Source organism: Mus caroli, unplaced genomic scaffold, assembly GCF_978045245.1.
Source record: "Mus caroli unplaced genomic scaffold, Mus_caroli_1 scaffold_4, whole genome shotgun sequence".
Lineage (NCBI taxonomy): Eukaryota > Metazoa > Chordata > Mammalia > Rodentia > Muridae > Mus > Mus caroli.
In genome coordinates, this window is record NW_028227259.1 from 12,221,045 (window position 1) to 12,236,337 (window position 15,293).

Below are 15,293 nucleotides of genomic sequence, written 5' to 3' on the forward strand. Positions count from 1 at the left end.
GTTCTGTAGGTTGGAGCCACTTGGTACAAGATTTATTGGTGAAATCAATCATGAAAAGTGTCTGTGTTAAATAATGAAGCATGGCTGGAAAGTTTAAGCAGTCAGGAATTCTAAAGTTACAGATGGTACGAGAATTCCAGTCCCACCACATTTACACTTTCAACATTAGTCCTGCCAAGGCTCCCTAACACCACTAATCTCAGATTCCACTGTTCTCTAAGTATGTACATCTGAAGACTAATTATCTCTGTGTGTAAGTGTGTGTGTGTGTGCACATGTGTGCATGTGTGGTGTATAGTGTGAATGTGTGCGTAGGTGGGAATATTTGTATATATATGATGTATCCAAAGAGGGGCTCTGTGTTTATATGTATTGTGTGTATGTTTGTGTGTGTGTGTGTGTGTGCATGCTTTAACTACTTACTGTAGGATCTTTGCCAGCCATTTTGCACTCTTCAACTTTGATTGTTGATGCTGGCCAGAAAACCTGCTCAGAAAGAAAAATAAAGTTTGTATCAGGTCCACACTAACAGCATATTCTTAGTTTGCTTTTGACTATCTGATTTCTTTAAGGAGTTACTATTTTTGATTTTCAAAATTCTTCCTATACCTTCTGAATTCAAATTATTGGGCTATTGTGTTATTATACCATTTATGTTTTGCTTATCCAATCCGTTTTTATTTAACAAAACCTTTTCAATAACACATGAGAATTTGTGATTGTGTATTTAAATAAAGGTATTAGAAAGATAAATGTGCAAAATACAATGCCCATTTGCCCTTTGGACTTATAGTTTTACCAACTGCTGATATCATTATGGGTCAGGTTTATGTGGCTATCTTAGTTCAAGGCTACCTTTGGTAAAGCACACAGCTAGACTGACAGGTTTAGTTAAAGTGGGCTTCCATATACCTTAACAATGAAACACACTAGTGTAACACATAACCACAGAGTCTCACTGAAGCATTGTTCTTGCATTCTAAATCACTGCACTGGGTCATGTGTGGCAGAGAAAAATACTTTTTGAGTTGTCAGCCGTTAATAAAATAAGTGTGCAGTGTCCTGTCTATAATAAATTTAGATCGTTTTACTCTTTTAAGAGTTAACACAGTTTTGCTTTTATTCCACTGATGGTTAATTTTGCTTTTTTACTGGAAAATTAAATGACAAATGTAGGTTATGATTATTCAAATATCCATGCAGTTGATAGCACTATTCCTCACACTCTCTGGATACATATCGATGATATGGTACTTCTTCCTTTATCTGAACCAGGCCTTGCATGGGAAACTTCCCTCAGCACATTGCTTTTTCTTTTAAATACATAAATATACAGGACATGCAAGACATGTTTATTTTTTTATTCATCAGCAGTTTAAATTGATTTCTAAAACATTTTAAATGAAATGGGAGGAATTGAACTAAACATTTGTTTCAGTTGTGATGTAAAAAATAACTTAGAGGGGTGTGTTTGTGTGTGTGTGTGTTACTCCATGTGTTTAGTAGTTTCTGGTTTTCTAATCCATTACATATTATATTCATTACATTGAATTTTTTTAAATAACTATAATACCAAGATATCCTTCAAGAAAATGATAAACTTACACTCAAAGGTTCTTGACTGATATTGTTGATATTCAAAGACAGGATGTGGTCTTTGCTCCCCACGTATATCCGGTCTTGATCTTCATCCATCAGTAATATTCTGTAGTCTAACTGCTGGTGGGACAGACTAAAGTATTCAGAGGTTTTGGTTTCTCGAAGTTCTGAAATAGAAAACAAGGAATGATAAGAAGGTGTGTTGGTTCTATAATTCTATGATTATACTGAAAATTCTTAGAGAAACCTTTACCAAAAAAGCAAAAATAAACATAAACATATCTTCCACAATACTAATGTTTCCACTTATTACTAACTTTAGCATAACCAACAGCTGTCAAACTAGACTTCAGGCCTTCTGAGGAAATGGGAATTCATACCTACTTGTGACTGAAAAAGTCATGAATTAAATAGGAGAGCCTGGTGATTTCCCTAAATTAATACAATTTCTAACTCCATTGTAAATAGTGTAATTTTTACTCTATTTCAAATAAGCTTTCTGCATCTGATGGAGACTACTACAGAGTTTTCCAATTGGTTGAAATGCTGAGGATAAGTGTTTGTTTGGTGTCTAAAACCCCTGAATACAGCAGCAGTGCAAAGTCTCCACCTAAAGCACACATAATACTAGAAAAGGGGAGAAAGAAACATTGTAAAACCATAGGATTAGGATGCCTGTTACTGGAAAGTTCCCTCTAGACAATGAAAAGGCACCCATAGACTCTCAACAATAGAGGTGCCTGAACAGGCTTGATGAAGAGCAGCACAAATTGACATTTCAACATGAACTGAGGAAACTCCACAATATCCTCCTGCTAGATGAACAGCTACTGATGGTCAGTGGCTGCCAAGAAAGGAAGATTCAATTTCCTCTAGCTACAAGTACCCACATAGTTTGTCATTCCTGGACATATACATACAAGCAACATTAAATGTGTGTATGCATATCTGTGTGCATACACACACACATAAGATTAAAGAAGATAAGAACATGAATTTGGAAGTGGAGAACATGGGGAAGTTGGAGAGTGAGGAGGGAGGAAAACAAGTGATATAAATGAAATAGTCATATACAAAGGTCTTAGAATTAAATTTAAAAGTAATGTTTGTTAACATAGATTTTTAGTTCTTGACTTTCTGCTGAAATAAATCAGCAAATTAAAGTTCATGCTGACTCCATAAGATTCACAGATTATTCTCATTTACAAGAATCTCATATTTATTAGCAGAAGCCATCAGCCAGTTAAAATGTAAATATCTACAGTGAGTAGGAAGAGAAATCAATAATGTGAAGAGTATGTTACTTATTCATGTCTTGCTCTCAAATGCAGTACATTGGCCATTTTAGTATCATCTCCAAATAACTGAATAACTGACACATGTCCTCAAAGCAATTTCCATTGACTTAATATACTCTACTTGTAAATGATTATTTTCCTGTTTCTCCTTCAAGAGACAACATCATTTGAATGATAATGTGTCTATGAATATGTCAAAAGGAATGCATGGATTCAGTTACTTGCATCCTCAGATTTATAACCTCCCAATGATCAGTGACTTGGGCCCTTTAATCTGCTCCTTGTACATTGAACATCTTTCTGTGAGCTGAACACTGAAAGCAAGGAAGACACTGGAACAATAAGGAAATCAACACTCATGATGCAGGCAGCTTTCTCTGCAGGCACGAGGCTCAGAGGCAAAACCTACGACTGCTTTTTAGTCCTTAAATTCCGTTGCTCTTGTGCTGATGATCTTAAACAGTGGTGATCTTTGAAAGTAGATTTTCTAAACCTTTCTAAGGTTTCTGATTTCATGACATATTGATTTTTCATTTGTCGGCATAGACCATGTGTCATATTTCTAGAACAATTGTTAATGGCCACAGTTTGGCTTACAGCAAAATAAAACAGAATAAAGATTGCTATAGGAAGCAAAGGATCCCATCTGTGTGCATCAGACACACCTTGGATGGCCGAGCAGACTCATGTTTAGCCAGGTTGTTCAGCTCACCACTTCAGAATGGTGCCATGATATAGTCACACAGTGTTAGCCAATAACATGGAAGGATAATGAAATAGGATATATGGCTGTGTTTAAAAATAAACAAACTAACTTTCCTGTGCCTCCATTTCTTCTTCAGTAAATGAGTTGAGTTTAGTTTTTATGGTATGTGTGTTTGTGTGTGTGTGTGTGTGTAAGATTACATATTTTGCTTACACTTCCATATGACAGTCCAGCATTAAGAGAAGCCAAAGCAGGAAAAGTAAGCCAAGATCTGAGGCACAGACCATGGAGAAGCACTGCGCAGTAATGGACTCCCCGTGGCTTGCTTATGGATTGCTCAGCTACCTTTCTTTTTAATTTTTTAAATTTTTTGTGTCTTAATTAAATATAATTACATCACTTTGTCCTTTCTTCTTTCTGTGTCCTCGTACATCTGCTTCAAACCTTTTCCATTCATATCCACACAATAGTCTTTATTTTTGATTATTGTTGTTAAATATGTATATATGTGTATATAATATATGTGTATGTATAGATGTATATATACATATGTATACACATACACATGTTGCATCAGTAACATCCCATGACTAGTCCCATGGAAACAAATGAATTAACATATGAAGAGATTTAAAATGAGTAAAAATGTTGAAGTTCCAGTCATTATGAAATTAATAATATTAACTCTGGATGAGTAGTTTCAGGCAAAACTTGGACTAGCACAGTTGCTGGGCTAATTCAGAGCCAAAGCCTCCGTATGTTTGTAGAAACCTTGACTAGGCTCTTTTGCTAACAGTTCTATCTTTTGTATTTACAGCTCCTGTCACCTTCTCAGCTGCCTAACACAACAGTGTAGTTAGATTCTCAAATGCTTCTCTTTTCTTCTTCATTCCACCACTTTCCTTCCTTCATTAGGTTCTTTCACCATTTGGTTGCCCAATCTGCATTAAAATAAAGCCAAGCATGTGGTCCTTGGTAGGAAATAAATACTGAATGGAATTTGCAGGTATTCTCTACCTATTTCATCAGAAAACAAAGTTGGTGCCAGACTGGGCAGTAACCACATCAACTTAAAGACCTTTTTTATCTGGCTTTTCTGACCATAAAGCATCTTCAGATTTAATTATTTATAGCCCATTGGCAGTTGACAGTTGTTATCCTGGAAAATTTACTTCACAACTGTCACTTCTGTGATTGAAGCCCTGGGTATTTTGTTAAAATGCTACTTAAATAATTGTGAGTAGTGATAGCTGAACTTTGGAACTGTGGGCACGAAAAAAGGGGGAGTTCAAAGCAAGGAGAATTTCATTCACAAAAAGAACAACCCAAGAAACTGTTTTTTTCTTCTATGTGGCTCCAACGTGAGGAGCCATAACAGAGTGGCTTTGTCACACCAACAAATGACTGGTCTAATTATTGGACTACCAGGAAGGGAAGACATCACTCTCTTTAGTAAGAACTGTCTCTATAGCTCTCTCCTGAGAGGTTCTGCCAGTGCCTCACAAATACAGTGGTGGATGCTCACAACCATCCATTGGACTGAGCATAGGATCCACAATGAAGGAGCTAGAGAAAGGACCCGAGGAGGAGCTGAAGGGGTTTGCAGCTCCATAGAAGGAGCAAAAATATGAACTAGCCAGTACCCCCCCCCCCATGAGCTCCCAGGGACTAAACCACCCTCCAAAGAGCAAACATGGTAGGACTCATGGCTCCAGCTGCATATGCAGCAGAGGATGGACTAGTCAGACATCAATGGGAGGAGAGGCCCTTTGTCCTAGGAAGGCTGTATGCCCCAGTGTGGTGGATTGCCAGGGCCAGGAAGCAGTGGGAGTGGGTGGATTGGTGAGCAAGGGGAGGGAGGAGGGGATAGGGGGAGGATGTTTTTCAGAGGGGAAATCAGGAAAGGGGATAAGATTTGAAATGTAAATAAAGAAAATATCCAATAAAAAGAAGGAAAGAAAAAAAAAAAAGAACTGTCTCTAAACAAGGCCACAGATGAGGCTAGCCTGTACTTCTTTTAAATGTCAATAATGATAATATCGTTTGCTCAGAATTATGGCCATGGCACTGTTTTCAGGCAATGCTGACATGGTTGAGAAGGAGCTTGGCTGAGGACACAGTTTGTAGCACTAGAAAAGTTAGAAAACTCAGTGGCTCCACCAAGGGCAGTATAGGTCTTCAAGGTCCTGAGAAAATCTCCTGGGAAAGAGCATTAAAAATACATATTCCTGCCCTGATAGCCACATCATAGTAGATGTCTATGATGGAAAATTACTGTAATGTATTCTAGGCAAAAGCTGTTTCAGGGAAATTTTCCAGAATAATATGCTTACCTAACATTTGCATGCTCAGATGAACATTTCTATAATAGAAATCATTGTGAGCCCTGACTCTGTAACTAAAACTGGGAGGACAACAGGGTCCCTAGCAAGAGAAGCTCCCCAGACTGCAGTAGTTAAAATATCATTCCTGCAATGAGAATATGGGTCAGTATGTAATATATTATGTCTGTCAGTAATGCAATATACCTAACCACATGAGAAGCAATTTAGATCAGCAATAGTAATAATTTAGTGTTGAGAGGCTGTGCAACTATATTGTGAAGAGTGTTCTTCATTAAAAATGTATTTATATGTTCAGATATGTGATCTTGGTTGAATGCATGGGGATCCTTTTATGAATGATAAACATTACTCAGGGAAATCATTTACTAAGAATACTACACTGTCTTCTGTCTTTTAGAAAAGTCCTGATTAGGTAAAGAAATATTGCAGTGAAAATCAATTCCCAGGATTCTCTCAGTTAGAGGCAGATATAATGGTTACTCATTAATTATATTTAAAGCTCAGGCTGTGCTATCAGTTTATTTATTCAGCACATATTTATGGCCTGCTTAGCACTGTAGGCTAGATGCTTTGCTTAAATACGTGATGCAGGTAAGAAGATAAGCTCTCGTGACAATTTAACCCCGCCGCCCTTTGTTCTATTACTTTTATGGAGCTAGCCTGCAGAAAGTCTTGGGAGAAACGTCTTCCAAGCCTCAGGCAGAAAGCACACAACAGATAGCAAAGCTTTGGTGCTTTTCACTTCAGAGGTAGTGATTTTGACAGGATAATTTCCTCTTCCGGATGTCTTGTCTTAGAAAGGTTTTTAAGTAGAGAAGGCTCCTTGAGGCTCACTGTTTGGAAACTGGGTTAGAAACTGAATTTTACCTGTCCCTTCAGGGGAAAAAAAAAAAAAAACATTAGATAAGTAAGGAGTTGGAAGGGCAGCTCAGTAAAATTATAGCGCTTAATTCCCAATGTAAACAGAGAGCAGCAGGCAGGTTGTTAAAATCACATTTGCTCAAAATTAACAGCCCCAAATAGCAGCCACATGTGGGCTCATCAGGAGAGCAAGGAATGTAGCTTTAAACACTCTCCTCACTCAGTTTCTATTCCAAGCTTCTGTATCAGCCTTGGGACCTCCCCCAAACCCTTACAATTCAGTGAATTTCTCTGGTCATCTTAAACCAGGTCACAAGACTGGAATATCTGCAAAGCAAAGATGGTTTTTAATTTGAGAGCAGAACCAGATAGCTTCAACCCCATTTTTCTTTTTTTTTTTTTCTTTCTTTCTTTTTTTTTTTTAATATTTTTATTACATATTTTCCTCAATTACATTTCCAATACTATCCCAAAAGTCCCCCATAGCGCCCCCCACTTCCCTACCCACCCATTCCCATTCTTTTGGCCCTGGCATTCCCCTATATTGGGGCATATAAAGTTTGCAAGTCCAATGGGCCTCTCTTTCCATTGATGGCCGACTAGGCCATCTTTCGATACATATGCAGCTAGAGACAAGAGCTCCAGGGTTCTGGTTAGTACATCATGTTGTTCCAACAATAGGGTTGCAGATCCCTTTAGCTCCTTGGGTACTTTCTCTAGCTTCTCCATTGGGAGCCCTGTGATACATCCAATAGCTGACTGTTACCATCCACTCCTGTGTTTGCTAGGTCCCGGCATCGTCTCACAAGAGACAGCTATATTTGGGTCCTGTCAGCAAAATCTTGCTAGTGTATGCAATGGTGTCAGCGTTTTTCTAAACACAAAGACACAGCACCCTTGAAGTTCTGGTATGCTCTTGCCCTGCACATGAGTCTGTGCAGAATGAAAGAAGCAATGTAAATGCTTCAATGTCTTGAATTTTCTTTGCCCCTTTGGAAAATGCAAAGACCACACGGCAAGCAACTGGCACCCAAGAATGTCACAGCTTAGCGGTGCCATTCTTAATCTGTGCCAGGGCCTGGAGGCTTGGTGCAGAGAGTATGGTCATGCATGGTTCATGCAGAAGATAAAAGGTTCTTTCTTCTGCTTGTTGATGGATGAATGAGATTACAGCAAAGGAACGAAAGTAGCACATGGATAAAAAAAGGACCAAGGGAAACAGCTCTATTCAGTGAGTCTGGCCAGGGAAAGGCAACTGTGACGCAAAATGGATTTCCCAGGCATTGCATAAGGGAGAAGATTAACAAACATACAGGGGCCTTTATGAAAAACGAGTCTCACTCCCGTTGGCCACAGACAGACCCAGTCTGTGCCTGTTTTTCCAGCCTAATTGCCAATAATGCCCCTTTGATTCTCAAAACACTCATGGTCTAGATGGTAAGTTATATGCTCACTGTACTTTAAAGCTCCCACTTAATAACTTTCTCAAATAGCATTCTATTACATATGGAAACAAGGCCAACATTTTAACCTGTCTTTCAATGCCTGCTATGGGTTAGCTAGCATTTACTTCAGTAAAAAACCCAGTCAGTGCTACTAGTGTAATTTCTGGCTTTTTCTTTTTTCATCTTTAAACTTGCCTTACATTTTTGTGCCTCAAGGCCATGAGATACATTATTCTTCTGGATCACAAGATTCTTCCTGCCATTCTCTAACTATATGCATAACTCAAGTAAGAATTTAAACATAATTTAAATGGGGCTGAGTTGTTAAAAATGGTGTGCGTTTTCAGATCCTGGCAGGTCTTCTGTCGCTGATATTTGCTTTTTTCCCTTTGGGCTTTTCCCTCTTTTGAAAGTTTTGCAAAAGTTCAGGTTGTTATGTATGAAAGTCAGAAGATGAAGTAGACTCCATTGCTAAAACATATTTTGTTTTTTTTTTTTAACTTAAGATTCTAAACATGAGACTAAAGTATTTTTCCATTTATGTTGTGTTTCACAGATCTCTGTCTCTCTCGCTCCCTCCCTCAGGCTCTCTGTCTCTCTCACACACTGCTTCTGTGCCTTCAAATCAGCATCTAGAAAACTTAAGAGAGGATGTTGTCATTTAGTGGGATGGTTGATGTTCTCTACTGGCCACATTCTAGGGACCAGTGGAAGACAAGCCTCTTTGATGACTGTGAGGATTTATACAGACTAAGTTAGCCTCTGGATATGTCTAGGAGGGATTATCTAGGTTATGTTCATTGAGGTGGGCTGACTTGCAGTACGTGTGGTGCTATATTAATTAATATCACTACTCAAATCACCTTGCCTGTGGTGGTGTGCATTCCTCACCACCTGCCAAAATGCTCTGGATTCTTGAATGAAAGACACACACATGCAGCCTTATTTCTAATATGTCCTTAGCAGCTCAATGGCAGGGCCCCTCACTCCCAAATTTTCATGGTGCTAATGCCTCTCTTCCAATACCCCTGAATTATTACTTACTAAAATCTACACTCCATCTTTGCTAGCCAAGACCCAATCTGGGAGGGCCCTTGGGTCTGCTTTTCTTCAGCTCTTACATGACTCTTACTCTGTCTTCTGCAGCTCTCTTGCCTAATCCTCCTGCTTCCCTAGCATGGCCATACTCAAGCCTTCTTCCCAAAGTTCCCTTGCCCTGGAAATCTAAAGTCCTGACTCTGTCTCCCTGACCAGCTATTGGCCACCAGCAACTTTATTAGAGTCAACTGGAGACAGGGACCCATGGTGTCTTGGATGTAGATGTGCGAATTCCCATGTAATTGAACCTAGTTAACATTATATAAGCCATAAGCCAAATCCACAACAATGTGGTAGTAGCAAACTAGGGCTGTGTGTCCCCACTGAAAGAGGAGAAAGCAAGCTCTGAAGAAGTATGCCTCATTCTGCTTTCCAGCTGTGGGTGAATTGTGCCTACTCCTGCTGCCATGTATTTCCAGTGACGATGGCATATTTCCACTCCAGGTATAAATTGAACTATTTCTCTCTCCTTTAATTTTTTTGTCGTAACAGGGACACAGCAGGCTAAGGAATTAAAAACTAGAATGAGCTCTTATGTTTCATACAGCAGTAAAATATCTATGAAAAAATTACTTCTATATTGATTACAACTGTCATCCACTACAAATGTTTCTTTATATCATTATGGAATATCCCTAGGTCTGATATACTTTATATATTCTTTTATGAATCTTAAAAGAATAAAAATTATCTCTAAAACCTTTTCTTAGACATATAGTTGCATCGTTAATAGTGTGTATTCTTTTCAAGATAGATGGTGCTACACCAAAGAACAAGATTTTTTTCTTTCTCTATCAAATTCATGTTGCATTTCTGATGAGTGCTTTAACTCAATAAGAAATCTTAACTTCTGATTTTTCTTTTAAGCTCATTTAGAATGTCTGGGCACAAACAGTAGGATCCTTGTTGGGGAGTTAATGGTCAAGATCACTTGAGGTAAAGAAGATTTGGTTCTCAGATGCCTTTCAAGACTCTGAAATGGAAGGAAGTAATTTCTGGAAAGAGACTCAAATCTGAAGCTATTCCTAAGCTGTAGGAGGATAGCATAAATGTACTGAGTATGCATACTCATGCTGCTCCTTGCTCAGAAGACACCTCCTTCAGCATTCCCATTAGAGATGTGAATACAGAAATACACTTGTGAAACAGTACACACTTTCCCCTGACCGCTCTGGACTCCTCTGGTAAAGATACGCTGGAGCAAGATGTTCAGCAACAGTGGTCCCAAGGTACCCAGTGTAGCAGAAGAGGCATGATTACAAAGACAAAGAGATTATTAGAAACTTCTTTAGTGTGTGTGGAGGAACACTCTCATAGAAGTAGTGGGAGGGGAGATAGAATAGAATAGGGGGGATAGAATAGCAGAGGGGAAAGGGGATAGCATTTGAAATATAAATAAATAAAATATCTAATAAAAAAGAAACTGCTTTAGTGATTAGACATCTATTAAATATACTACTTTCTTAATATATTTGATTACATACAGTTTTAAAGATTTGTAGGCTATTTTTTTCATGTTGTTGTTTTTAAAGGAATTAATTAACAATTTCAAATAAGATCAGGAAAGGAATAATGTAAAACATGAATATTCACAGACTTTGAGTGGTTGAACAAACTTAATGACAAAAAAAAAAATACTTCAAGCAGTGTGTGTGCACTGGGCAGGGCTGAGGACTGGACCTATGTTTTCTGGTGAGCAAATCCCTAGAAAAGAAACATGAATCTATTTCCTACCACCTTCCACTGTAACAGCATCAGCAATGATTCTAACAGTGACATTTATCACTTGTCTATTCCACATTTCCCATATTTGTTTGTTTTCCATTAAGTTGGACCTTGTAGGACACGTGGTAATTTTGGAGTGGAACTTCTAGAGAGTAGAATTAATAGACATGAAAGGAAGTGGTCTTACATGTTGGTTGATGTCTTCACAGTTGACTTTTATGAACATCTTCAGTACTTCTAGCCGTGAGTCTCTCTACACAAAAAGCCTACATTTATACATAATGAATTTGGCTCTACTTTATAAATTATTATTTGAAGCATATCTATTTCACCTTTCAACAAATATTTTAGTCAATGGATTAGTACAAAACAAACAAACAAACAAAAACCCCAAACAAAAAAAGAGAAAGAAAATCTTGGTACCCTCAAAGAAGGTCACCTGAGGGTAGATACACACACGTGTGTGCACACACACACTGAACAAGATGACCCTGTAGTACTAGAGAAAAATGACTAAGGCTTCCTAATTAGACAGAAGGAAATACTTGACTTTTTTTTTTTATTCAACAAATATTAGCTGAGCCATTCTCAATGATAAAGCTCAGTGTATTAAATGCATAAAATGAAGTAAAGGGGAAAAATGGTTAAAGCCAAGGATAGCTGCCTTTTATCAGGGCTCAAGAAGTGTCTAGCAAACAGTGACCCGAAGACAAATAAAGTCAATGAAGTGAAAGGCATTACCCAGAGAACACACTGAGCTTGCATAGAAAACTAGACCGGCTGAGGAAGAGTCAAAGGGTGGTTTGGCATATTTGGGATTAACAAAGGCAATTTGGATTGATGCTCTGAGTGGAAGCATCTCCCCATCAATGTGCAAAGGGAATGCTACAAATTCCTTGACTCTCACAAACAGACTTTAAAGATGCAAATCTTAAATAATTGCCAAACTTGAGTTGCCAGGTTGTTCCCACATCACTAGAGATAGCAACAAATAGCTTGAGAAGGTGCAAGATAATCATGGATGAAGTTTTGGAATGGCAGTCTTAGCTAGTGACAACAGTGTATGAGATTGTTTTCAATGAAATATTAAGAGCATACAGAAGAGACTGTGTGTATGCCAGGATTATTGCATGCTTCCACAGATAAAATACACATAGGAAGGATCTGGGAAATATTGACCTATAAATAATTTTCTTAATGATTCATTCGCCTGGAAATGGGGAGTACTGATAGGTCTCTCAGTGTTTTGTAAGTTCATATACATGTAATTACCGCTGGTTAATGCTCAGGGTGTGTGAGCTTTCTGAACAAACCACTGTGGTGCATATACAACCTCAAGCAGGCTTTGCTTGTATGGTACCTAACAAATGAGTGAAGTATATGAAGAGGGAAACACAAATTACTAACTGGGAAGGAGCTGCACACTGCCAAAACTTCTCTATCTCTAATTCCTTCAAAATAAGACCACCCGGCTTTACTCAGGACTGAACAACCTGGCTCCCCCAACCACTGCGAGTTCTTGAACTACCCTTTCATTTGATGCCTTTTAAAGCCCATTTTTAACTTGAGAACAGGAAAAAATGTAATAAACTGCATATTGCACTACCTCAAATTTAAAGTGTCAGATATTATGAACAAAGCGATATGGAGATATTTACCCTAAAGTGACAGCCATTTTATCTAAATATTATTTTGTTCAATGTGACTCATTGTTTAGCCAAGTTATTGCACTTGGCTTTAAAACAAGACACAAATTTGGAGAGCTACAGAGGACAAGTTCACTTGTTTTAAACACATTGGTCAGTCTTCAGCGCAGGACCCTGTTCTGTTTTCCATGTGGTCTTCTCTTTGTCTCTTGAGACACAGTCTAAAACATAAAATCAGTCAGTACGGTGGGGTCTACTGCTCAGCTATTGGGAGTGTGCTTCACTGCCTTTTCATTATTTTCAAGAGAATAACAAAGGATCCACAGAATAACAATGGAACCACCTTTGTTCCGTGTGGATTTAAATCATATATATTTCCTTACTTTCATACTACACTGGGAAAACATTTGATTTTTCTCTTTTTCAGGATGATATCTGAGAATGCATCACTCAGTGTCCCACAAAAAACCCTTCAGTGTTACACTTCTTTATTTTTGCTCTGAAAACATAACATTTATCATTGTTTTCATGCTCTTCAAGGAGAGAGTCAGAAAGTAGAACTCAAAGTTTATTTTACCAAATGCTTCTGCCATCATGGCGTAAACATTAACCATGGCCGTCCTTTTCATTTTCAACGTACAAAAGGGAACAAAGCACATTCATAAGTGGTGGAAACAAGTGTATGTAAAAGAGGATACAGCAAGTGTCAGAAATATTAAATTTAATCTGAATATTGATGAATCAGGATCATACTTTAATGTATGGAAATGTTTTATTCCATTTACTTATAGCCATTTTAAACTGTGAGCCTTAAAAGCAAAATCTATTTTATTGATCAAATGCTGGTTTTAATAGCTGTGATGAGGTGAAGGACTGTTTCCTCAACCATCTAGGTGGTTTAATGCAATTAAGTCTGGGCAGCCGTCTTGCTGTACAGGCTGAAGAATAGGCAAGCAGGGTTCCTGTCAGGTATTTGCCTCTGGTTTATTTTCATCGCAGATGAACACATTGTACTTCCCCAGATTAAAATACGCTGCAGCCTTTGTTACTTCAGCAATAATTAACATAAAAATAACAAAGGGTGTATTTTTAAAACTTTGCAGAAAATTACATTTTTAGACAATCCAAGTTTAAAATCAACTTACTCAAAAACCATACAGATAAATGGATTTTGTTGCTAATTGAATCCATTTTCCTGGAACAAAGTCTGGCTTTGGAAGATAGATCTATCCTTGGATCTTGGCTCTGCATTTGGCTAGCAATGCTGATTTCGGCAAGTTATTTAAACTGCTGGTGCTTAAGCATCCCTATCTGAATAATTATAATACTGCCTGTCTGCTGGGACTGTGGAGCTAACTGAGTAAGGAGATAAGTGTGACGGACCCCAGTCTTGTAGTTGTCAGTCATAGCTGGGGCTCCTCACATCAAAATGGGAGTTTCAATAAATAAAGTATTGCTGTACTCTTCAGGCTTTAAATTATGAATCCTGAGTTGTCTAAGTACTAATTGTACTTAATAAAAATTGATGTAATATTTTCTTATCTTTATTATGGTGTAGTCTATCATACAAATGAGTTTAACTCCTCAAAATTTTTACAAAAATAATTCTTATTATCAATATAAAAGTAAATGATAAAATAGAAACAATTTCCTTGATTTTGTCCAATTTGCCTTTTTAATCTACCATTCACACAACAAAATTTGTGCCAGCATTGTATCAATACAAAATACCTATATATTCTATTAATATTTGACAAGCAGTGTCTTGTCTAGCCACCACAACAATCCTACTAATTTGTTCTTACAAAGTGCAGGTGTCTGGAGGAAGCGAGTCCCCTGGTTTTTTGTGGAAGGTGAGATTATCCTCAGTCGAGGGGCTTGGCTTCCATCACTGTCCCTGTGGGAACTTTGATTTTTCATATTTCAATGCAAAAATGATATGCAAATTGCATGTAAAATTTCTTAGGGATAAAAATGGCTCTTTTCACAAGGAGTTACTTACAGGATCTTCGCATCAATATCTGTTAACCTTATCAATCTAGCCTGAGGATCAAGGCCACTCCCAAAGTCAGCCTACGTTCTCCCAAGGTTGTTTTCTTTATGAGATTCAGAAATCAGGGCTTTCGTTTTAAGAAGAATCATCCAACATCTCATGTAAAGAAACAGTGCTGACTGATATAGCTGTCTCCTGTGAGGCTCTGCCAGTGCCTGGCAAATATAGAAGTGGATGCTCACAGTCATCCATTGGACGGAGCACAAGGTCCCCAATGAAGAAGCCAGAGAAATACCCAGGGTGCTGAAGGGGACTGAAGCCCCATAGAAGAAACATCAATATGCACTAACCAGTACCCTCAGAGCTCCTTGGAACTATACCACCAATCAAAGAAAACACATGGTGGAACTTGTGGCTCTAGCTGTATATGTAGCAGAGGATGGCCTAGTCGGTCATCAATGGGAGGAGAGGCCCTTGGTGTGTGAAGGCTCTATGCCGCAGTATATAGGGGAATGTCAGGACCAGGAATGGGAGTGTGTGGGTTGGGGAGCAGGGGGAAGGGATAGGGGATTTTCAG

General features: G+C 38.2%; 1 protein-coding gene across 1 annotated transcript in view; it reads right to left on the reverse strand.

Annotated features, from left to right (window-relative positions):
• The window catches only part of Sema3c (semaphorin 3C), a 162,372-nt gene that overhangs the window by 85,997 nt on the left and 61,082 nt on the right, over positions 1 to 15,293 (reverse strand). Inside the window, exons 3-4 of the mRNA XM_021161998.3 lie at positions 1,606 to 1,766; positions 424 to 486 (exon numbers count right to left, since the gene is read on the reverse strand). Of these exons, the coding sequence (XP_021017657.1) occupies positions 424 to 486; positions 1,606 to 1,766 (224 nt within the window). The remainder of the gene's footprint in view (positions 1 to 423; positions 487 to 1,605; positions 1,767 to 15,293) is intronic.